This window comes from Aptenodytes patagonicus, chromosome 2 (assembly GCF_965638725.1).
Source record: "Aptenodytes patagonicus chromosome 2, bAptPat1.pri.cur, whole genome shotgun sequence".
In the NCBI taxonomy this organism is placed as follows: domain Eukaryota; kingdom Metazoa; phylum Chordata; class Aves; order Sphenisciformes; family Spheniscidae; genus Aptenodytes; species Aptenodytes patagonicus.
Window position 1 is genome coordinate 17,645,852 of NC_134950.1, and position 26,340 is coordinate 17,672,191.

The following is a 26,340-nucleotide window of genomic DNA, read 5'->3' on the forward strand; positions in this document are numbered from 1 at the left end:
CTTTTCTCCCTGTAATCAAGCAGAACATAGGACTGACAATGACATCCCAAGTAAATGTACTAGCTGGCAGTTAGTTAGTTATTATAATTTCTCAGTCAGTTATTATAGTGTCTCTATTTCTCTAGTTTTGAGAAAAGAAAAAGTTCAACATGCATCAGAGAAAGCTTTATAACTAATTTTGTATGGAATGTCATTTCTGACATTACCTGACAAAAAATGATTTCCCGATACTTTCAGAGAAATAAAAGTAAATGAACTGTATTTCTTAACTGTCATGCTTTCTAGAATCTTTACTTAGGCCAGTGTTTTGTATTTTAACCTCAGAAATACGAATTGGTAGGCAAAGCCTTTGACAGAGAATCTGTAAGTCCTTTTCTAGTGTTGCCTCTGCAAGTGACCTCTGAAAGATCTACCTGCAAGATCATTCTAGTTAAATTTATGAGAGGGGCAGTACATTGAAGGAGATATGATGATCATAGAATTATAGAATCATTGAGGTTGGAAAAGACCTCTAAGATCATCGAGTCCAACCATTGACCCAACACCACCACCCATGCCCTCACCTTTCTTTTTAGGCCAAACTATTAGGATATAATTTAACATTATTTTTCACTATACACTGTGATGATGTGACTGTCAAGCTTTCTTATTTCAAAGGAATTTATGAGAAAATGAAAGGAGAAGGGATTCAAATTAATGAAGAATAGCATACAAGATATACAAGATATCAAAATCAATGTATTTTCTTTTAAAGTGGGTTTTTTTTTTCCCCTAATTTCTCACTAAACTCAGTGTATTGGGTTTGTGTGGCAAGGTTTTGGTAGCGGGGGGGCTACAGGGGTGGCTTCTGTGAGAAGCTGCCAGAAGCTTCCCCTATGTCCAATAAAGCCAATGCCAGCCAGCTCCAAGTCAGACCTGCTGCTGGCCAAAGCTGAGCCAATCAGCGACGGTGGTAGCGCTTCTGTGATGACATGTTTAAGAAGGGGAAAAAGTTGCTGCACAACAGCAATTGCAGCCGGAGAGAGGAATGAGAATATGTGAGAGAAACAACTCTGCAGACACCAAGGTCAGTGAAGAAGGAGGGGGAGGAGGTGCTCCAGGCACCAGAGCAGAGATTCCCCTGCAGCCCATGGTGAAGACCATGGTGAGGCAGGCTGTCTCCCTGCAGCTCATGGAGGAGAACAGTGGAGCAGATATCCACCTGCAGCCCGTGGAGGGCCCCACACGGGAGCAGGTGGATGCCCGAAGGAGGCTATGACCCTGTGGGAAGCCCACACTGGAGCAGGCTCCTGGCAGGACCTGTGGACCCATGAAGAGAGGAGCCCACGCTGGAGCAGGTTTGATGGCAGGACCTGTGACCCCGTGGGGGACCCACGCTGGAGCAGTCTGTTCCTGAAGGACTGCACTCTGTGGAAGGGACCCACGCTGGAGCAGTTCGTGAAGAACTGTAGCCCGTGGGAAGGACTCATGCTGGAGAAGTTCATGGAGGACTGTCTTCTGTGGGAGGGACCCCACGCTGGAGCAGGGGAAGAGTGTGAGGAGTCCTCCCCCTGAGGAGGAAGAAGCAGCAGAAGCAATGTGTGATGAACTGTCTGCAACCCCCATTCCCCATCCCCCTACGCCACTGGGGGGAAAGAGGTAGAGGAAATCAGGAGTAAAGTTAAGCCTGGGAAGAAGGGAGGGGTGGGGGGAAGTTGTTTTAAGATTTGGTTTTATTTCTCATTATCCTACCCTAATTTGATTGGTAATAAATTAAACTTATTTCCCCAAGTTGAGTCTGTTTTGCCCATGACAGTAATTAGTGAGTGATCTCTCCCTGTCCTTATCTTGACCCACGAGCCATTTGTTATATTTTTCTCTCCCCTGTCCAGTTGAAGAGGGGGAGTGATAGAGTGGCTTTGGTGGGTACCTGGCGTCCAGCCAGGGTCAATCTGCCACACTCAGTGATTTTTTTTTTTCTTTTTGAAAAAAATCCCCAAATTATCTGTGGGGGAAGATCAGCTTTTCTATCAACTCCATGAATGTGCTATTTAATGCTTATATGTATAACATAATGATAAATCCAACCCCATCATAATAAAAAAGAATAAATAACTAGGACATTTCAAATGTATGTAAGTGAAAGAACATGGCTTACACATACAATATCTACTGGAAGTGAAAAAAGTGAAAGTGAAAAGATGTGTTCAGTTTAATGACATTTTTGGTGAACAGAAAAAGTAAATAAGCTTTTGATCAAAATAAAATAAACAGAAGATGTAACAGATACATTATTATGCTCTTGGTTTTATGCATTGTAGTTTTGGGGGGCAGGGATGTTTATTTTGGTGAGGAAGTATTTTTCACATTCCACCAAAGAATGTATTTTCAGATCAAACTGAACTCAATTTTTTTGTATTGATCCTTATTTTGATCAGTTCTTGACATTAGTATGGAACAGACCTTTTTACAATGTAAAAAAAATGAAAAAACCACAAAACCCCAACAAACTAGTACTTAACTGATCTTCTTTCTGTTGAGGGCAGATTCTAGGAACAGTCTAAAATCCTGCTGATTTTAAGGGCAGCCTACTTGCTTCCTGGTTTCTCTCACAGGTTAGATTGTAGAGTGGTAATAGTTTCAGAAAGCACAGGCTTCTCAATGGCTTCATTGCCACCTCAAATTTATGCTTGAAAGCTGTCCTCGAACTAATTCCTTTCAACTAAATACTTGAATTTTCATGGTTCAGTTTCTTTAAGATAAAAACAATCTGGTCTGGATAATCCTCTCCAGATAAATCCCATCTAGTGCAGCATCTCCTTAATAGGCAGATCTGTTCTGAGTGTAGCTCTCAGAAACAACCCAGAAAGGACTAGTTTCATTTCAAAAGATTGAGTCTTTACACTGTTTTGTGGTAGCCTCTCTTTATAATGCAAAAACACTTTATTTGGAAATAGTGGGAGGACATATATGCACACACACACGTGCACAATTTCTAGCCACTTTTTTGACAGGCCTTGAAAAAGGGAACAATTACTCTTTTGGTTGTATTCATCTTATACATATTAGGGATAAATAAGGTGGTTTCCTATCTAAGGCTTGTTAAAGGTTTTTGGAATGTGAATGGTGAAATTTGTACTTGTAAAGAACAGGACTGTTGAATGTTAGTAACACATATGTCATTTATCTCAAGTTGTACACTTGATACATTGAAAAGAGGTCTTACAAGGAACAAAGGCAAACTAAAAATTTTCAGCAGACTGAATAAAATTCCTTTTTAAATTAACCTGGTTTCAATCTTGCCATTATGATAATGGTTGCTCAATTGCTTCATAAGCTTCCAAAGTAAGAATGCTACTAATTCTTTAAAATAAATAAGACATTGAAAGAAAATTCTTACATTTAGTTAAAGAAGTACAGTACTATGGATAATTTTTTCCAGGTTGTCTTATACCTGACACAGAGAAAAATAGCAGACTTTTCACTTCTTGAAGTCATTCTCTCTATAATGTAGGAAATAGCTTTACTTCGAGCTTGCCTTTTTTTTCCCTTTCTGATAAGGAAGTGAAAATCCCAATTACAATACCTTAATGTTAAAATACAGTATTTTGAAGACGGGTTTAGATCTATCTTTATCGAGATCAATCAAAATTTAATTTCAGTACAATTTAATCTATTTTTGAGAAGAGAATGCTCTTGTCACTTCTCTTCAGCTTTCTTCAAATGTGAAGGTATAGGTTTGGAAGCATTTTATTGCAGTTTCACTCCTGTTCTGATTATAAACACTACCTGCCCTCTCAGCACATTCATATGTTCTTACATGTTTCTTACACATACTTAGAAAATCAGCAATGCAAGCTCTAAGACAAGCTGCAGCATTTCATGACATTCTTTGGGACCTGACCCTCCATGTTCACCCTTTTGGATATTTTTTTCTAATGTGAAAATTCCCCGTGACTATATTTTGAAGTTTTAAAGGCTTTGTTTCTGATGCTAGATGCCTATTTGAGCATAACAGGCCTTTGCAGGTTGAAATAAAGTCAAGAAGACTTACTAATAGCTGCCAGCTTTTCCTGTACTGAAAAAGGTATTTTACCTCGGAAAGAAAACTTCCCTTCCCTAGAAGTTTCTTAAAATTTTAGATGTACTAGTGTTTGTTCGCTGGAATTTCCAACAGCTTATTTTACGTTACCTGCCATACAGTAAAATACACATCTTTTCCACATGAGTGTCCAATTTTAGAATCAATGCCACTATGGAAAATGTAAGAAAGATGTAACAGATGAAGAGAAAAAGTTTTCATGTGATCTTGTTGATTTTTTTAATTGTTGGGTTTTGGAGGCTTTTTTTCTTTGTTTATAGCCAAACTGAATTGTACTTGGACAAGTATTTTATTATGAAGGAAACATGTTCCTCCACCGCCATCCCAAAGTTCTGGCTTCATTAAATGAATGAATGAGCTTATCTATATCCCTCTACCTCAGTAGTGTAGTCCAACTAGTTATTTAAAGATGAGGTTCAGATCAAACTTGGATCTCAACAAAGAAGTGAATGCTGTTGGATAGCCACAAAGATGCTAATGTGGTCTTAAAAATACAGATTCTATTGAGAGAAGGAAGCATATGAAGTTTAAAGACAATTTATTATACCAAAGAGTTGAGATACAGTATACCTAATGATAATTTCTTCTTTCATTTTATATTATAAATTATTTTATAGTTATTTTCTTTGGAAGAATGACTTTGAAGTGTAACCACATTGATTGACTGAAAGTTTCAGAATTAATTTTCCTTAAACCTTCTCTGAATCGCATACCCTTCTCTGGATATATGCAAGGTGAGCTTCTAGACTCTGAAACTTCAAGCCAAACACCCTGAAAATTGAACAAAACTCAGACGATTTGCAGTGTGAGATGTGAGGCTATTTTTAAAGGGGAATAGTACATGTTGCATTTGTCAGCAGTTAATTGGTTCCTTTGTCAAGCAGAAACCGCTGACAGTACAAGCTTTGTAGGAAAAGGTGACACCTTAAGAACTGTTTAAGCAGAATTACCATGATCTTCAGAGTGTTGGGAGATCCTCTGCAAGTGAAATTTAGTCATCACCTTAGTTTGTTCATTGTAAGGATTTTTCTTGACCAGAAGTTTTGAAGATTTAGATATTCTAACATTATCGCTTGGAATCCTAACACCTTGCACTAATATTTCCAAGTACTGTATCAACTGATCTACAAAAATGTTCCTATGCATGCTCTTAACTTGGGACAGATGCTGTGGCTTAGCTCAACTCTCCTACTGTGGCTCAAATAGACTACGGTAGCTTCTATCTGTAGCTTGCACATAAGTAATTATCGATCAGTGGTGTGTAGAAAGTTGCTAGGTTAAGAAAATGTACTTCACTGTGCATAGTCTTGAAAGCTTACGTATAGCTTTAGCTTCTTTTACTGCAGATGGAGAAAATAATATATGTGCTGCAATACTGATTATATATTTACACTAGCATTAAAATTAATCATACTATTAAATTAATTCTTTGATAGGGACAGACTTTAAGAGCTGATGTTTAGGTATTTCTGGGTGATTTTTTTTTTTTTTCTATGGCAAAAAATAGTGTACTTTCTCCAACTTGTTCAGTTGCAGGTGTGGACAGAATAGGTTAATACAGCAGAAAGATGTGAATCTTGGAGAATACTTTTTTCTATACTTTAATGTGTATATGACTTTTCAGTTGATTCCACAGAAACAGAATAGTACTGCAAGGTATGAATTCAGATGTATTCCCTTCACATCAGTGCAAATATCCAAACTGCATTATCTCCTCCTTCTTCTAGTCTGTCCCACCTATCCATCACAAAAATTACAAGAAAAATGTAAGTTCAAAATGCAGGATACTATAATTTATTGTTACAGCTGAGCTTGAGGTTTTGATTCCTTGCATAATTGATTCTTGTTCAATAATAATTTAAAGAATATATCAAATAATGTAGGAAAAGAATCTAAAATGAGTTCGTTTGCTACATGTATGCCTACTGTTAAAATAATACTACTCAATATAAACTTCATATGAAGTTCAAAATTTTAAAGCTGCTCTTTCTCATCCTTTAGAGATTCTATAGCTTCATTTTAGTCTCCTTCTTACTGCTTTTAGATTGTGTTCTCTAAAGAGGGATCCCAAATTTGGGGCAGATGATGGAGACTTCAAAAATAGATATGAGATTAAAGTGTCTTCTCAAATTTGTATAACTGTTTTATTTAATATTTACTCATGCTTTTGTCTAAAGAAAATATATCTAAAGTTTGGGTTTTTTTCCTGAAAATGCAAACCTAATGGCAATCATCTTTTGTCTTGTTAGAAATTGGCAGATAAAGTTACTGAGAGACACAGGTCAAGCATGCATTTTTGAAGCTATGAACTGCTTTAGCACAGTATGTTATAGATGTAAAAGCTTTATATGAGTTCGAAATAAATTGAACAGCTTGAGTGAGTCATAGAAATATTGATTGGAAGGGTCCTTAAGAGGGCATCAACTCCAACCTCCTGCCCAAAGCAGGACTAATGCCAACGCTAAATCAGATCAGCTGTGGCTTTGTTTAGCCAATTCTGTAAACTCCCAAGAATGGGAATTTCACAACAGTCTGGGTATGCTGTTCCAGTTCTGCCCTGCCTTTCTTGGAAGTTTCTTGTAATGTAAAACCTGAATCTCCTGAACTGCCCCTTGTATATTGTCTGCCACATTAAGAAAAGTTTGGCTTCATTATCTTTTTAAAGGTTCTTGAAGTAGTTATGGTCTGCTATTAAATAGTACCTTAGCTTCCTCTTTGTCAGACTAATTAAGCCTATCTGCCTCAGCTTTTTACTGTAGGTCATGTGCTCTAAGCCTCCGACTAACCTCCAAACCCTCTAGAGATTTTATCAGTATCTCTCTTGAAGTGGGAGACCAAACACTGGGCTTAATATTGCAGATACAGCCTCACCAACTGAGTAATAATTTCACTTGATTTGCTGCCACCACTTCTAATATAGTTGAGTATATAGTTTATTTTATTCAGGATGAGAACACATTACTGATCAATAGTGCAGAACTTTGTACCTCTACTTGTTGAGTTTCATGAGGTTTCTGTTGGCCCAGTGCTCAAGTTTGTCAAGTGTCTGGATTGAAGCTCTGCTATTCAGTGTGTCAGCTACTTTTCCTAGTTTAGTATGATCCATAAATTTTCTGGGAGTTCATTCTGTCTCACCATCAAGGTTGAGGATGAAAATATTAAACAGCATAAGACCCCATATTGACTTCCTGGTGCTCAGCTTATTACTGGCCACCAGCTGAATATAAAACCATTGATTCCTACCCTTTGAGCACAGCTGCCAGGCCAATTTTGAATCTATCCATTCAGTGCATATTTTGTCAGCTCCCAAAAGACACTGCTGCAAGAGTAGTGTCAAAAACCTTGCTGATGTTGAGTGCTGTTAAATCAAGCACTATTACATCTACCACTGGTCCATGTAGCCAGTCATTTTGTCATAGAAGACAACCAGGTTGATCATGTATGATTCACCTCTGGTAAATCTGTGTAAGTGCTCCTGATTTCCTGTTTGTGCTTTCCTAGAGGACATGTTCATTCCAGGGTTTGATGTGGGGTTCCTAGCTTCTCCTTGCCTTTCTTTAAAATTCATGTAATGTTAGCCTTTCTACAGTCAGTAGGAACTTCTCCTCATCACCACAATTGTTCATGGATGATACCAGCCTTGCATAGAATCAGCCAGCTTTTTCAGCACCCTTTGGTGAAAGCTATCTGGCCCCCTGCCTTTGAATACAGCCATCTTCTTTTACCTGTTGCTCCCCAGTATTGGCTGTCCCTCTTCTTCCCAAATCATGCTGGTACATGCAGATGTCTAGGAACAGATGTGCTGTAGAAATTGATGCAGAAAAGGCATTGAGTACTTCTGCCTTTTCCATATTGGTTTCCAACACCACAAGGTTGCCTCACCCATCTATTAATGGATCCACATTGTATATGAACTTCCTTTTGTGACTAATATACCCACAGAAGTACTTTTTCTTACTGGTGTGCCTTACCAGTCTTAGCTCTAGCTGGGGGCTGGCCCAGGAGGTCTAATTTAGTCACCCAGGGACTACTAAATTAGTAGCTCCAGTTCAGAAAGTTCCTTAACCATAAATGATTGAAATATAGTAATGATCAGAAGATGAACTATAGATATTTTCCATATTCTAAAGTTTTTCTCTAAGCGTTCACTTTTCATCACTCTCAGTGTTAGTGTACTGGGCTAAATGAACCCAGTCTGGCCTTTGACTGCATCCACAGACAGAACGTTTTTGCTGAATAAATTCTGCTTTTGAAACTTGTTGGAGATTTTCCTGCTGTCCTTCAGATTTTTCTTTTTTTGTGATGCATGTCTATATTGTATATAACAATGAACAACTCCATAGCTATATCATGCTTCAGTTCTCTTGAGATTTACAAAACGGATGTAGTCTACACACACTTTGAAGGGGCTTCATCTGGTAAGCAGTTTGGATCGGATGTAAGTCAGGGAATCAAACTGCCCTTAATTGTCCACACTATTTTTTGGTCATTTGTTCCCACACTCTGTTTTGGACTACTCTGCCAACTTTCTCTAAAAAAATACCTGCCCATAATTCAGAGGTAGACTAGGCCAGGGACAAGTCCCCCAAAACCAGCTTCCATGATCTGATTTTCTCTCTCCACAATTTGAGGTTCTCTAACATACCAGCAGGCTTTGATCAGACTCCCACATGTCCTCATGCAGTAGCTCTGGACATGCAATAGATATCATCAGTTTCATCCTATCAAGAATCCCACTTTGACCTATTAACACAGTCCTCAGATTATTTGAGATTCTGTCAACTGGAAAAAAAAAAATAGAAAAAGAAGAAAAAAACTACTGAAATTGCTGCTATGTCACCACGTCACACCAGACCCACGTCAAACCCATGGCCAAGTGCTCTAGAGAAAGCTAAGTCTAAGGAGTGTAGATGTAAGCCTATCTTTTTCATTTTGTCTTAGAGCTAATAATTATTTCCTGGTAATCTGCATGTCCTTTTGGAATCTTCATCATATTCACCTCATGTACTGAGGAGGGAAGTGACACTTTACCCTCCTGTACTCAGTTACCAAACTTTTTTTAGAGAAAGATGGATTTTGAACTGAATTCTTGTATGTCATAGATAAAAGGTATTGGAGAAAAAATATCATCAGCAGAAACAACAAGAAGGGTCTCTCCTACTAGACAACTGTGAAAGAATTAATGCTTTTCCATTTTTGAAAGAGTGTGTAAGTAGATAATGACAGGAAAACATTAGAAAATGTTAATCTTGACTGGGCTTGTAAATTCCTGAGAGACCCATTTTCTTAACATTTTCTTGACAAGCTCATGACAGTCAATATGCTGGCCTTTATGGATGCTGTTCTTAGACTGCAAGTCCAGAAGGATTATACAGAGTTCCTGCAGGATTTTTTTTTTTTTTTTGGTCCTTTTTTTGACGTTTCAGACGGGAAGTGCTTGCTTGATTTTTGATACTATTGTCTTCTTGAGTTGATCTGCCATAGGAATTGATCTCTGGCTCTTCCATTTTCTGTCTTAGACTGGTGTTTTATTATCTACTTATCTAACTGCACTTATTATATCTCATTCACATGGCACACGTTACAGATTTTGTAAATTTTTCAGTTTCACTGTGTTTATGAGTCCAGTGTGCTTATAGTCATATACTGTCAAATATCTGTTTAATATCAAAACTGATTTGGACAAGTGGACTCGGTAATGTGAGTATTATTTATACTTTTGGAGGTGATAAAAATAATTATCAGGCTTGTAAAGTCTTCATAATCATTTCAACAGTCTGGAATTTTTGCCAGTTACAGTTTTGATACCATCAGTTCAATTTTTTTTAGTAAATGGTGTACTTCCTGCTCAGTGTTTCTTCTTTAAATCAGTCCATGGTTAGTTAAAGGAAATATATTTCCATGTTAATTTTTTTCAGGTGCTCCTTTTTTTTTCTGAATAATCAAAGGTGTTCAGATTTTGTCAACATGACTTTCTACAGCAGATAGATTCTTGTGAAAATCTAATCTTGAGAAAGTTATTCTTGTCTTCCCAATTGCTACCTTTTGAACCTTCCTCACCATATAGTCCCTGGAGTAGCTGAGTATAATTTTTAACATTAATGATAAGGTCATCTTTGTACTTCATAATTTTGAAATTTCCTCCAACTCTGTGATCTGCCTCGTGGCTCTTTTTCCTCAGTCTCATATAGAAGGTTTTCAGCCTTACCTTGCAAGGGCCTTTACATTATGTTTACTTTTTTATTTTTCTCAGTTTTTCACTTTTATATCTTCCTCTATTTTCCTGGACTTTGCAGCTCTTCTTTATCCCCTTCTTTCACAAACATTTTTATTTCTTGTACAAACAGGAACTGTTTTTGGAATAGTTTATAGAGCTGTTATCCGCTATCAAATCCTCTTTTTCTGAGATGTCTGTTCAGGTGACTCTATCATCTTTTGTGTCCTCATTACTCATTATCTATGTCTCTGTAAAGCCCAGGTACTCACCAAATTTCATCAGCTATGTTGTGCTGACACCATTCCTTTTCAAACGTAACATTTCTAACTCCCTTAAATTTAATTCTTGTTCTGTTTAGTATCAATCTTCTTCAGTAGCTATTTTCATCATAGATGTATTTGAATTGATTACCTAACAAAAGTTAATCTCTGGAATGTGTGCTCAGTCTTTTTAATTTTTTGTCTGCCTTTGTAAATAGAACTGAAACTGAAATTACTATTACAGCACTAAAATCCTCATGTATAAGGAAAGAAAAGCAGGGTTCATTCTTTACAAGCCAAACCCTGCAGAGAAAAATGAATTTTAGTACGTTTCAGCAAAAAGGAATGCTATACCTTGTGGGATCAAACCCAGATTTGAAGATCCTAGCCAACTCAATAGTGATATCCTATCATTATTAAGTGATATCCTCAGACCTCTTCCAACCTCTTTGCAAAAGTGCCAGTTTTAGAGAGTTGTAAAGGAGCCTTAAATAATTTATTTAGATAATTGAAGAACTATGCCAGTACAGAGACTTTGCTTACAGAGATTTACAAACCAAAATTTTTAAAAATAGGTAACATAGCAAAGGCTGGAAAATGGGATAGGGATCTATGGCATCCATCTGAGGAGGGTCAGATAGATAATTCCATGACTTACAAGGTCACACAGGAACGCTGATATAACATAGACTTTTGGGGAGTTACTCCATGTTTAATCTTAAAATACCCAGAGAACTGCATGCACGGTGTGGCCAAAGTCTTGTAAGCCATGTATACATATAAAATAATTTACCAAGGCAAATGCAGTTAGGAAAGCCTCTGAGATCCTTTGAGGGGTTATACATTAAGAAAAAGTTTAAATAAAGACCTGATGCTGAGATCTGGTAGCTAATATTCTATACAAAAAGTGTGTTATGAAACAAAAGTCACCTTGTATTTTGACTAGAATAGAACTGAAAAGCACTTACTGTGAGCATTATCCCAGAAAAAAGAGTTAATTCAGGTCCTGATTGAATCTAAACATAAATCTAGGCAGAATTCTTTGGAATCAATCAGTCTGTGATCTGATATTTTGGTATGTTTGAGTTAGAATGAATTGCCCTGCTATTATTCAGTATTGATGATATACTAATTTCCCAATGACCAAATTAGGAGGGAAGATTTTTCAAGGAACTGTACAAAAAAAAACCCAAAACCAAACCTAATTCCTTTTCTGCACAGGTAGTTAAATAAAGAAGCTATCTTCTGTTTGGTTATAGCAGAATGAATAGAGAAAATCAAACCTTACATAGTTTTGAGGTATTCAGATTTCTAAATCGTTTTTTAAAAGCCTCATATACATATATGTATGTACACAAAATCATTGGGAAATGATAACAAAAGTACAATGACAAATGCCATTAAAAAATAGTTTACTTCACTATGCTGTTTGCTTTTATATCAGCACTTCCCTTATTTCCCCATGAATAAAGACTGCTTTTCTGTTTTCACAGAATATCAGCACACCTACGTTTAGTTAGGTTATGAGTGGGTCTTTGTGCCCTAGTGCCTTAGACTTACTAGCATCCCTAGTATTAGCTGTGCCTAGACTAGGGAATACCATTGGTCACATAATTTGTGTTAGCTATTACATATAAAAGACGTATTTGTTGATATTAATATTAATAATATTAATATTTGTTAGGCCATCTAAAAATAAGAATAATGAAGGAAAAGGAATTTGTGCTTTTCCACTTTTATGATATTTTCCTCTTGGAAGCCTTTTCAAAATACTGTGTTTTGTTGTATTTCTTATTGTAAAATGCTAGTCTTGGTCATGTGCATGCAAGTATCTTTACACAATCACTGTGGAGTGTGGTAAATAACGCTGTATGATTTTTTTCTGCAAGGCTTCATCACATATTTTTAATACCAAAACATAAAGCTTTATTAGTACCCATGATAAGTGTGATAACAGTGATAATACTCCTCCAAATTCCACTTACAAAATATCATTCACTAAAAAATGCAGTATCGCCATACATGAGATTTTAAAAATATTAATTTTCAGTTTACTTGACTCTTCTCAGAATTTCTTCAGTAACATCCCTGCTTTAGTCTTTTGGGTTTATTCCTTTTTAATTGGAGGGGAAAAGAAGATTATTTCCCAAATATCATTCATTTTTGGCACAAGCATGAGGTAACACACTAAATTGCAGATCTATGATTCTTCCTCATCAGTCTTATATAAGGAGTAGGATAAATAATAACACCACCTTTTAATTCAAAAAACATAATGATGATCATTTAGCAACTGATAAGGTAAAAGGTGCTCTCTGCAGACCTTTGTGACACTATATGTTGTCCACAGTCACAGTTTATAGAAATACTTTACAACTGTGACAGACAAGCCTTTAAAAACAGCAAGCTGAAATTATGGAGTGTGAGATACTGATGTCAGAGAAAGGCCTGATAAATTGACTATTTTCAACTGTAATCAGGACTTGAAACAATAATGATGTTAAAGGAGAAGAAGAATTATCTCAATAATACACATTTATGTATTGAGTTTTTTAACTTTTCCAAACTGAAAAAACGCCCCAATCCTCCCCTCAGAAAAATATAACATAACAAAACAAAACAAACAAACAAACAAAACAAGTGTTTCTGGGCTTATTTCCTGTTTTGTTCTGTGCCAAGTTTGCAACACCAAATGTCAGCTCCATATGGAAAAGTACAAAATCTATTGAAGCCAGCATTATCACTTCATAAATAATCACAGCTAAATACCTAGAAAGATGTTTTTAGAATTCTTTTATTTTCTTCCATTAATTTGACAAACATATGCCAGTTAGTTAAAGGAGCAAATGTTCATATTCACCTTGTAACATTCATTGTCTAGTAGTTGTTACATTCAGAATCTTGTTACTGGCAAGAGAAAACACACTGCTTATATGGAGTTGAGACTTTACTGCAAGCCTAATTAAAATCTTAACCTACTAATCAAAACATAAAAACCAGCTATTACTAGTCTATTTACAATAATGCATTCCTAGTCCAAATTAATACAGGAAAGTCTTATCAATAATATACCATTTTTTTTAATACAAGAAACCTGATTAATATCTAATAATTTTCTCTGGTATTGTGCTCCCCCTTCCAATGCCCCTCTGGTTCTAAAATTAAAAGCACCAGACTTCCTCAAGAAGAATCAGGGGTGGGGGACATTTACAGCAAGTCATCTGTATGCTGAGGTCTTCACTGGGAGGAATACAATGTTTATAGTGGGAATTTCTTCCTCAGTCTTGTGGTTGACCTTTTGGCTCTTCTTCCAGGGAATTTCCTTATATCTCTTTCTTTTTGTTTCCTACCTTCAATTAACATAAATAGCTACTGTTTTTTACACAGTGCCCAGGTTTGTCAAACCTTTACTATATTGAAGTCAGAAGTTAGGTCAGAAAATGGTCACTTGACCTCCAGATGACTGCTAAAAAGAGGTAAACCAGCTCTGGCCAAAGCAAGCCCAGAGAGGGCTGAATGCTGTGCAGTCAGACTAGTACATAGCCTGCAGCCTTTTACTACTAAGAGCAAAAAATAATATTTACTGGATTACGTGTTTGTATTGTTTGTCAGGACCATCAAACCTAAAAGAATGGAAAAATTTACTGGTATCTATTTGTAAAAAAATGTTTCTTCTTTTTATGTCATTGTTTTATTTTAGCCTGGGAGCAACAGTACAGTTCTCCTGCGATGAAGATTATGTGCTACAAGGTTCAAAAAGTATCACCTGTCAGAGGATAGCTGAAGTTTTTGCTGCATGGAGTGATCATAGACCTGTGTGTAAAGGTAAAGAGGAATTCTTACCCTTATAGTGATTTGTTAATTTCACATCTATCGTTTGATAGCCAATCCTATTAAATTAATATTTTGTAAGTACCTGAAGTTTTAATCCTAGTGCCCCCACTTTCTCAGTAAAAAAGGTCCCACCTATACTGTTTTGTTTAATATAAATTTTGTCTGTAGTTCAGTATGCTTATTTTACTTGGGAACTTACATTACGAAGTTCACTTCATAATGAGCTGATGAAAATCTATCACATGCTAAATATTAAGACTCACCAAGGTGAATTTCAAAATTGCAGTGATTCAATATACAATCAGTAGTTCATGAAGCATCTTCATTACACATTCGCTATGAAGATGAGAAAGACTTGAATTCAGGATTGATAAGGACTGGAGAAGTAAGTCTATATCTAGTTTCGACCCTGACCAAATGGATAAAGGGCAAAAAATACAGAAAAATGTAAGAGAAGAAAAGCACAAAGTCATTCTGCTGAATATATTTGATGTCCAAATACTATGGCAAGAAGTATGATGAATACCTGAATCAGGGAATGAAAGTATTAGTGTGTGTATATATAAATTATATATATATTAGTATATATAATGAAAATACTAGTGTGTACATATACATGTAAATTGGCACAACAGCAAAGCCTAATATTGAAGAGTACAGTTTGTTCACAAAGAACACTTGGGTATAGGAAACAGAAGGGACATTATCTTGTAATTCAGGGCTATGGATACTTATACTAATGTCCAGAGAGAACTGTGAGATGTTTCTGAACAGTGGAGGAGGGCAAAAAAATCTGAGGGTGGTATCCAGATGGTGTATAGTAGAAATCACAAAAGCTGGAAAATTGCATGGGTGATTTTTTTTTTGGCTGATAAAATACCAGGACAGTCTAAATGGGACTCGCTATGGATAAGAATGAAGTGCTAGATGTAGGTTGGAATAATCAGCTACCCAAATCTGAGACGAAGAAAAACATAATAGGTATTACAGCTGCAGAAACAGGTTTACAATGGATCATGACAGTATATGCTTCAATAATAGCATATCACATAAAAAAGTAAAAAGTTTAGTTATATAGATATAAGTATACATAATATTAACATTTTATATCCCACTACTGTATGTATGTATAATTACTAGAAATTGCTAAAGAGATACACACATACACAGACATGCATACACAGCAGAATTAATCATGTAATGCACATAAATGAAACCTTTATTTATAGTAAAACTAGTAAGGCTTTACCTACTAGAGTTTTTCGGCATATTCATATATCCTAAATTAGATACCTATCTTAGGACGGTAGTCTCCTAATCTTCCAGTGTAACCAGATGGGTGTTGTATACTTGTGTAAGGGTGTTCACATGCACTGTTAAACAGTGTGACAGCATCTATTAGTCTTGTCTGTGGATTGCTTGCTGGAGGAGGTTGTCAGACACAGCTAATTAAATCAAGGATCCCATCTCCCACCTCAGGTGCCTAAAGCTATGCAATGTGAGTACCCCTGATTTTCTCCGCTATGGAAATGAAGTTTCAAGAAAGGTGTGGACCAGTGAAAATAGGACAGAAGAAAATATTAAAAAGGATCAAAAGTCTCTAAAATATAACTTAATATAAACAAGTGGGAAAGAACTGGGCTGCTTTGATCTAGAGAAAGAAGAATCCAGAGAAAGAAGAGGGAAAGCGTAAAATACAATGGGCTACAATTCTGCAAAAGGTTTATGGTTGGACAGTAGCAAAACTTTCTGAAGTAAAGAATATTTAGGTATGTGAGTAGAAGTTTTCAAGAACGTGTGAGATATACAGATATCCAGGAGAGTTTAAGTACATCTGATCTCATCTTGAGCTGGGGTAATGGACTAAATACCTTTTCAAAATTCTTCCAATCCCTGTTTTCTGTTTTTTATAAATGAAGGAACACCCAGATTTCAAAACTGATTTATGAAAAAAAAATCATCATTAAGATCACATGTAAGTGTGGTTGCATGACAGGATTTATATATTTCTTGTATGATAACCATGATAAAATGACATTCTAAAGATTCTTGGCTTTCATATCCCACATAAACGGTAACATAAATAGTAACTGTACTGCAAATCTTGCTATCCTCTGCGTATTATATATTTGATAATACGATTTAGTAATCTGTCATTGAAAAGGCACTTTAAAAGGAAAGCATACTGCAATTAGAATTTCATTTATCAATACCAAAATACAGTTGCACACTGTCAGGTTTTTTTAAAAAAGTATCTCTCCTAACAGACAATGAAGTGTTATCAGCAGTACTGTGATAAGACTGAGATGTATGCATAGCTACTTGTAAGTTTAGAAAGGCAGCTCATTAGCTTTTGGGGACTATGGCCTTCAAGCATAAATAGTTGTTAAATATATTGCGTTTCACTCTTGTATAAGTTTTGAATTCCGAATAGCAGCAGGTATCAAAGTACTTAAGTATAAAAGGGTAACCACATTCTTCAGTCCTTTTTTGATTTTTTTCCCACTATGACTATATTTAGAACCAACATTGTATAATGATTCACAAATCACATTTGTAAACATGTCTAATGATAAAATAAGCATTAATACTGAACTAAAAAGAAAAAGAAAGCAGTAAATCCACTGGAAGCTAGCAGTTCTGATAAACTTCTATCTAAATGTGAAACTGCAGAGTGTGTACTAATTAAATATCCAAACCCACCATTATTCATAGGTAGAACATGTAATTCACAACCAGAAGGACAGTGTTTCATTTCTTTACACTCACCAACTTCATAGAACTAGCTAATTACACCTTAAAAAGCAGAGGACCAATATTAAGAAAGTTATTAGGAATTGATACAATGCCATATGGTGAAAAGCCAGACAGATGGTATAGATATTATAGTTTGTCAAATATGAAATGCTTTAGAGTGTCATTAGTTGCATTAAAATTACTGATTTAAGTACCTTCGGTGTGCTATCAATTTGGTTCTTTTGATTAACAAGATGTTTCAATTAGACTTCTAGATATACTAAAGCTGGAATATAAACATTTCTTTAGACTAATAATTATGTCTTCTCTAAGTTTCATGCACAGAACATACAATAAACATTTTGTTTGTTGTGAATTTTGCATAAATAACATAAATATCATGTAGTAACATGAAGACAGTATATGCAAAAATATGTGTGCATCTGCTTGTTGAACTTGCATGTTTGTATACAAACCGTTTGGGCAAATAAATTAGGCAATCGTATAAATCTTATTTTATGCAAGAAATTAATATTTTCTTGTGAACTGATGCAGCTTTGCAGATAACAAGGGCACAGGTGGTATATTAGGTACTTCACCTGTTATTCTTTAAAATGTCATTTAAAGTGCTGCTTTTTGTCACGTGTTGTTTCCTATTTGAACAGTACAGCTTGCAATTTGTCGTGGTTTAATCTCAGTCGGCAACTAAGCACCACGCAGCCGCTCGCTCACTCCCCCCCCACCCGGTGGGATGGGGGAGAGAATTGGAAGAGCACAAGTTAGAAAAACTCGTGGGTTGAGATAAAAACAGTTTAATAATTGAAATAAAACGATAATAATAATATGATGATAATAATAATAATACACAAAGCAAGTGATGCACAGTACAATTGCTCACCACCCGCCGACCGATGCCCAGCCAGTCCCCGAGCAGCAGCCCCCCCCGGCCAGCTTTCCCCAGTTTATGTACTGAGCATGACGTCACATGGTATGGAATGTCCCTTTGGCCAGTTTGGCTGTGCCCCCTCCCAGCTTCTTGTGCACCTCCAGCCTTCTCAGTCGGTAGAGCATGGAAAACTAAAAAGTCCTTGGCTAGTGTAAGCATTACCTAGCAACAACTAAAACATCGGTGCATTATCAACTTTGTTCTCATCCTAAATCCAAAACACTGTACCAGCTACTAGAAAGGAAATTAACTCTATCCCTGCCGAAACCAGGACAATATCCACCCCTTATTCTATACCATCTGCGTCATGCTCAAGTCTCATATTTTCCAGTACATTTTCATTAATCACCACCCCCTTTTTTTTTTATATATATATACACACACACACACACACAGAGAGATATCATTCCCTTCGTCTGTGGGCCATCCCTCTAAAATGTTCAGTGAGTTCATTTAGTCCATGACTTCGGGCTCCATCTGTCATAATAATCTTTCAGGGCAGGAAAAATGGAGATGGTATGTGGTGTTGGATTGTTTCATGTTCAAGTCAGTTCTGGTACCATCATCACTGTGCTTTGCTTGGTTTCACTGAAGTTATTCTTCATTAGTCTGGGTGATTCTTATTGTAATAACATTAGTATGGCTTATAATATTATTAGTATGATTAGTATATCTGTGTATTATTAGTATAACTATTATAACTATAATTAGTACTTAACATCACATAATTCAGATCATTGGCTATTCTCACCCAAAATCAAATCCCCTTGAGGTACACATCGGACTTCCCCATCCTCCCGCATTATCCACCAAGTGCACCCAGGTCCTTGAGCAAAAGCAATCCCATGGATGGGTCTGCCTCTGCCCGAGGCAGGAATAACCCAGACTGTCTTCCCCAGCATATTTCTTATGTGCACTACAGGGACTTTATTCCCATCTACAGTACGTAAAAGTTCTGACTGGGCAGGGCCTGCTCGATTGGCAGATCCCCGAGTGTTGACTAACCAGGTGGCCTTTGCTAAATGCGTATCCCAATGTTTGAACGTCCCGCCACCCATTGCTCTCAGCGTAGTCTTTAACAGTCCATTGTATCGTTCAATTTTCCCAGAGGCTGGTGCATGATAGGGGATGTGGTACACCCACTCAATGCCGTGCTCTTTGGCCCAGGTGTCTATGAGGTTGTTTCGGAAATGAGTCCCATTGTCTGACTCAATTCTTTCTGGGGTGCCGTGTCGCCATAGGACTTGCTTTTCAAGGCCCAGGATAGTGTTTCGGGCAGTGGCATGGGGCACGGGATATGTTTCCAGCCATCCGGTGGTTGCCTCCACCATTGTAAGCACGTGGCGCTTGCCTTGGCGGGTTTGTGGGAGTGTGATATAATCGATCTGCCAGGCCTCCCCATATTTATATTTCAACCATCGTCCTCCATACCAGAGAGGCTTTAACCGCTTGGCTTGCTTGATTGCAGCGCATGTTTCGCATTCATGGATAACCTGTGCTATAGTGTCCATGGTCAAGTCCACCCCTCGATCACGAGCCCATCTATATGTTGCATCTCTTCCTTGGTGGCCTGAGGTGTCATGGGCCCACCAAGCTAGAAATAATTCACCCTTATGTTGCCAGTCCAGATCCACCTGAGCCACTTCAATCTTAGCAGCCTCATCCACCTGCTGATTATTTTGATGTTCTTCAGTGGCCCGACTCTTGGGTACGTGAGCATCTACGTGATGGGCTTTTACAACCAGGTTCTCCACCCGGGCAGCAATATCTTGCCACAATGCGGCAGCCCAGATGGGTTTGCCTCTGCGCTGCCAGTTGCTCTGCTTCCATTGCTGCAACCACCCCCACAGGGCATTTGCCACCATCCATGAGTCAGTATAGAGACAGAGCACTGGCCACTTTTCTCGGTCAGCAATGTCTAAAGCCAGCTGGATGGCCTTTACTTCTGCAAATTGGCTCGATTCACCTTCTCCTTCAGCAGTTTCTGCAACTTGTCGCATAGGACTCCATACAGCAGCTTTCCACCTCCAATGCTTTCCCACAAGACGAGAGGACCCATCAGTGAACAGGGCATATTGCTTCTCATTTTCTGGTAGTTCATTATACATTGGGGCCTCTTCAGCACGCGTTACCTCCTCCTCTGGCAATATTGCAAAATCTTTGCCCTCTGGCCAATCCATGATCACTTCCAGGATTCCTGGGCGACTGGGGTTTCCTATTCGAGTCCGTTGTGTGATTAGTGTGACCCACTTACTCCATGTAGCATCAGTTGCATGATGTGTACAGGGGACCCTCCCTCTGAACATCCAGCCTAGCACCGGCAGTCGGGGTGCCAGGAGGAGCTGTGCTTCAGTGCCGATCACTTCTGAAGCAGCTCGAACCCCTTCATATGCTGCTAATATCTCTTTTTCAGTTGGAGTATAGCGGGCCTTGGATCCTCTGTATCCCCGACTCCAAAACCCTAGGGGTCGACCTCGAGTCTCCCCTGGTGCTTTCTGCCAGAGGCTCCAGGTAGGGCCATTCTCCCCGGCTGCGGTGTAGAGCACATTTTTTACCTCTTGCCCTGCCCGGACTGGCCCCAGGGCTACTGCATGAACTATCTCCCGTTTAATTTGTTCAAAAGCTTGTCGTTGCTCAGGGCCCCATTTGAAATCGTTCTTCTTCCGGGTCACTTGATAGAGAGGGTTTACAATCAGACTGTAATTTGGAATGTGCATTCTCCAAAAACCCATGATGCCTAAGAAAGCTTGTGTTTCCTTTTTGCTAGTTGGTGGAGCCATGGCTGTTATTTTGTTGATCACATCCATGGGGATCTGACGACGTCCATCTTGCCATTTTATTCCTAAAAACTGGATCTCCTGTGCAGGTCCCTTGACCTTACTTTGGTTTATGGCAAAACCGGCCTTCAGCAGGATTTGGACTATTTTATTCCCTTTCTCAAAAACTTCTCCTGCTGTGTTGCCCCACACGATGATATCATCAATGTATTGCAGGTGTTCCGGAGCTCCACCCTGTTCCAGTGCAGTCTGGATCAGTCCATGGCAAATGGTAGGGCTGTGTTTCCACCCCTGAGGCAGTCGGTTCCAGGTGTACTGGATGCCCCTCTAAGTGAAAGCAAATTGTGGCCTGCACTCCGCTGCCAAAGGGATTGAGAAAAACGCATTAGCAATATCAACTGTGGCATACCACTTGGCTGCCTTTGATTCCAATTCGTATTGAAGTTCTAGCATGTCTGGCACAGCAGCACTCAGCGGTGGCGTGACTTCATTTAGGCCACGATAGTCTACTGTCAGTCTCCACTCTCCATTAGACTTCCGCACTGGCCGTATGGGACTGTTAAAGGGTGAGCGAGTCTTGCTGATCACTCCTTGGCTCTCCAGTCGACGAATCAGCTCATGAATGGGAATCAGGGAGTCTCGGTTAGTGTGATATTGCCGCCGGTGCACTGTGGTGGTAGCGATTGGCACTTGTTGGTCTTCGACCTTCAGCAACCCCACAACAGAAGGGTCCTCCGAAAGACCAGACAAGGTGGACAGCTGTTTAATTTCCTCCATCTCCAAGGCAGCTATACCAAAAGCCCACCGGTACCCTTTTGGGTCCTTGAAATACCCTCTCCTGAGGTAGTCTATGCCAAGGATGCACGGAGCATCTGGGCCAGTCACAATGGGGTGCTTCTGCCACCCATTCCCAGTTAGTCTCACTTCGGCTTCCAATACAGCTAGCTGTTGGGATCCCCCCGTCACCCCAGAAATACAGATGGGTTCTGCCCCTCTATATCTTGATGGCATTAGGGTACACTGTGCACCGGTGTCTACCAGAGCCTTATACTCCTGTGGGTCTGATGTGCCAGGCCACTGAATCCACACAGTCCAGTAAACCCGGTTGTCCCTTTCCTCCCCCTGGCTGGAGGCAGGGCCCCTCTAGTCCTCATCACAGTACTCATTTCTCATTTCTTGTACGTACGAGTCAGAAGTTTCTTCATTAAGATCAAGAGTAAGATCAGCCCTTCTACTCTCTCTGGGGAACTGCCCGCTGGAAACTGGAGCAGCAATTTTCCTGGAAGAACCTCTTTCTGTGATTGTTTTCCCTTGCAATTCGCGTACCCGTGCCCCTAGGGCTGCAGTAGGTTTCCCATCCCACTTCCTCATGTCCTCTCCGTGGTCACGCAGGTAAAACCATAGGGTGCCCCGTGGTGTGTACCCTTTATATTCTCTCTCGAGCAAAAGAACGCTTACTTCTAATAGCCGAGATACTGGTCCATACAGGTGAGGAGTAGGACCTATCCTCTCTGAGTTGCTGGATCTCCCGGGACAGTTTTTCGGACAGTTTCTCCACAGCCGAGACGAGGGAGGAAGAAAGACTTTCCTCGTATTGCCGGAGTTGACCAGCCAATTCATCCACTGTTTGTTCCTCTCCATCTTTCCAGGTTATTACTGCCAATGAATTGGCGTATGACGATGGTGAGCTCCTTATAAACTTCTGCCACATGGGTCGTGTGCACTTGACTTCGTCTGGATCTTTGGATAGTTGTTCATTGTTCAGGTCATCATAAATCACCTCCAGCACAGCTAATTCTCTCAGAAACTGGATACCCTTCTCCATGGTGGCCCCACGTTGGGCGCCAAAAAGGACTGTCGTGGTTTAATCTCAGTCAGCAACTAAGCACCACGCAGCCGCTCGCTCACTCCCCCCCACCCGGTGGGATGGGGGAGAGAATTGGAAGAGCACAAGTTAGAAAAACTCATGGGTTGAGATAAAAACAGTTTAATAATTGAAATAAAATAATAATAATAATATGATGATAATAATAATAATACACAGAGCAAGTGATGCACAGTACAATTGCTCACCACCCGCCGACCGATGCCCAGCCAGTCCCCGAGCAGCGGCCCCCCCGGCCAGCTTTCCCCAGTTTATGTACTGAGCATGACGTCACATGGTATGGAATGTCCCTTTGGCCAGTTTGGCTGTGCCCCCTCCCAGCTTCTTGTGCACCTCCAGCCTTCTCAGTTGGTAGAGCATAGAAAACTAAAAAGTCCTTGGCTAGTGTAAGCACTACCTAGCAACAACTAAAACATCAGTGTGTTATCAACTTTGTTCTCATCCTAAATCCAAAACACAGCACTGTACCAGCTACTAGAAAGGAAATTAACTCTATCCCTGCCGAAACCAGGACACAATTGTTTTCATTCACTTATATAAATTATATTGTGCACACACCAAAAATCCTCCTGGAAGCTATGCTAAAGGCACATGGAGGACAGGGAGGTGATTCGAGACAGCCAGCATGGCTTCACCAAGGGCAAGTCCTGCCTGACTAACCTAGTGGCCTTCTATGATGGAGTGAGTACATCAGTGGACACGGGAAGGGCTACAGATGTCATCTACCTGGACCTCTGTAAGGCCTCTGATATGGTCCCCCACAACATCCTACTCTCACAACTGGAGAGGTATGGATTTGATGGGTGGACTGTGCAGTGGGTGAGGAATTGGTTAGATGGTCGCATCCAGAGGGTAGTGGTCAATGGCGCAAGGTCCAGATGGAGGTTGATGATGAGTGGCGTCCCACAGGGGTCTGTATTGAGTCCGGTAGTGTTTAATATCTTCATCAGTCACATAGACAGTGGGATCGAGTGCACCCTCAGCAAGTTTGCAGATGACACCAAGTTGAGTGGTGCGGTTGACACACCAGAGGGACGGAATGCCATCCAGAGGGACCTGGACAAGCTCGAGAAGTGGGCCCGTGTGAATCTCATGAGGTTTAAGAAGGCCAAGTGCAAGGTCCTGCACCTGGGTCGGGGCAAGCCCCGGTATCACTACAGGCTGGGGGATGAAGGGATTGAGAGCAGCCCTGCCGAGAAGGACTTGGGGGTACTGGTGGATGAAAAGCTGGATGTGAGCCAGAAATGTGCGCTCATAGCCCAGAAGGCCAAGCGTATCCTGGGCTGCATCCAAAGAAGCGTGGCCAGCAGGTCAAGGGAGGTGATTCTGCCCCTCTACTCTGCTCTGGGGAAACCCCACCTGGAGTACTGCGTCCAGCTCTGGAGCCCTCAGCACAAGAAAGACACGGACCTGTTGGAGCAGGTCCAGAAGAGGGCCACGCAGATGATTAGGGGGATGGAACTCCTCTCCTATGAAGAAAGGCTGAGAGAGTTGGGGTTGTTCAGCCTAGAGAAGAGAAGGCTTTGGGGAGACCTTATTGCAGCCTATCAGTACTTCAAGGGGGCTTCTAAAAAAGATGGCGGCAAACTTTTTAGTAGGGCCTGTTGTGACAGGACAAGGGGGAATGGCTGTAAACTAAAGGGGGGTAGACTTAGACTAGATATAAGGAAGAAATTTTTTATGCTGAGGGTGGTGAAACACTGGCACAGGTTGCCCAGAGAGGTGGTGGATGCCCCATCCCTGGGAACCTTCAAGGTCAGGTTGGACGGGGCTCTGAGCAACCTGATCTAGTTGAAGATGTCCCTGCCCACAGCAGGGGGGTTGGACTAGATGACCTTTAGAGGTCCCTTCCAACCCAAACTATTCTATGATTCTGTGATACTTTTTTCAAAAATGGCATGCATATATCAATAGTTACATTAATATACTGCAATTGGCCAGGGTTCTAAACAGGAAACTTCCATTTCCGTTAGATGCATTTGATTTGACATCATAAATCGTCAGGACTTGTTCTCATAGGGCTTATGAGTGGTTGAGTATAAGTGCCTGCCAAAAATGAAAGATCAACTCTCTTTAGGAGTTACAGTGTAATACCAGCTGGAACTGGTGTAAGATAATATTCCTGAAAGTGAATCTGGAATAAGTCTGAAGCATTTCTACAGGAGAAATTTAATAGGACTTTGAGAAGGAAAACTGATACATCACTTCCTAAACATAAGCAAATATTGTAGATTATCAACATCTTTTAGACCTTAAGACTAGTTTCCAGGAAAATGCTACTCTGGAGGTTTGGCTGATTTCTGAACCTTTTGACTTCTACAAGAGACTATGCAGATATCCTGACTAGGTTTAATTGCAGTTGGATTATCTTGTAGTTTACCAACAATTATCCTTTCTTTTTCATCTTTTTTTTTTACTGTTTAAATATATTTTTTAATTTATGTCTCACATCACCCTAGCAACATAGCAGTTGCTCGGGTAGATGGACCTGGTGAACAGATATGGCAGAAAATCAAGGCATTTGCCCCATTGTGGTTTATGGACAGGGTATAATGAAAAGAAGTTAGAATTTGGAGCTATGAGAAAAATAAGGCTTTATGTTGTAGGCAAGCAGATAAATTAACATAAGCGCAACTGAAAATTAACTGGTCACTTTCTGCATTTTATTGAAATTTTGAAGTGGATTAATCCTCTCAGACACCTGTTTTTTTAGCTGGATATTTTCAAGATCAGTGCATCATGCAAGCCTAAAATTCTGCTGGGGATTTTTAAGTTTGTTCCAATTTCATTGGCCTCATGCAAATCTTGTAGCATACCATTGTTACAGGACAGCAGAACAAACAATGCCTTCCCATCCTTCCTGAGAAAGAAAAAAAATGTTCAAAAAATGACATGAGACTCTTTGCCCAGGCATTTACTGCACATTGAGTTACCGTTGAAGTCTGTCGTTTGAAAAATGAAGATTTCTGCATTTGTTAATTATTTCGTATCCCATGAAATGCTTAATACATGTAGCTGTAATAACACAACTGCTTACATCGACTTCTCTATGACTTCATTCAAGAGAGAAAGTTTAAACACTTCAGGACTGAGACCCTACTTATTTATCTGCCATGGGATTCAGTGTTCCCCTACAGGGCAATGCCATTATTACAAAGCCAGCTTGCTTAAGCAGAGACAGTTATCTACTTTATGAAACTATTTGCCAGTTGATAAATCTCTTCCTCTCATTTACGTTTCAGGAAATGAAACAGATGATAGATCTATTCACAGTTGGTCGATTAGCCTTTTTATTTTCATGCCTGCCACTCCTGTTTTCTGCTTGCTTGTTTCTCAGACCCTGTGAAACATTTATGAATGCTGCCTTTTATAAGTCTTCTGGCAAGTCAGCAACAAGTTCTGCAACAAGTACAGTATTTTGGAAAAGCTCATCTAATCTGTAGAAAGAAAAAGTGCTTTTGAAATAATTCTTTGTATCCGAGAAATCTAAAAGAGACATGATTTATGGTTTAAATCATGATCATCCAATTAATAGACACGCTACAAAGTAATTTGGATTATCAGTAGAAAAAGGAACAAGTGATACTATGTATTTGAACTGGGT

The 26,340-nt window shown here is 39.4% G+C and overlaps 1 protein-coding gene across 1 annotated transcript in view; it reads left to right on the forward strand.

Annotated features, from left to right (window-relative positions):
* Positions 1–26,340, forward strand: part of CSMD3 (CUB and Sushi multiple domains 3) — an 823,344-nt gene that overhangs the window by 318,202 nt on the left and 478,802 nt on the right. The window contains exon 10 of the mRNA XM_076329214.1: positions 14,259–14,383. Within this exon, the coding sequence (XP_076185329.1) occupies positions 14,259–14,383 (125 nt within the window). The remainder of the gene's footprint in view (positions 1–14,258; positions 14,384–26,340) is intronic.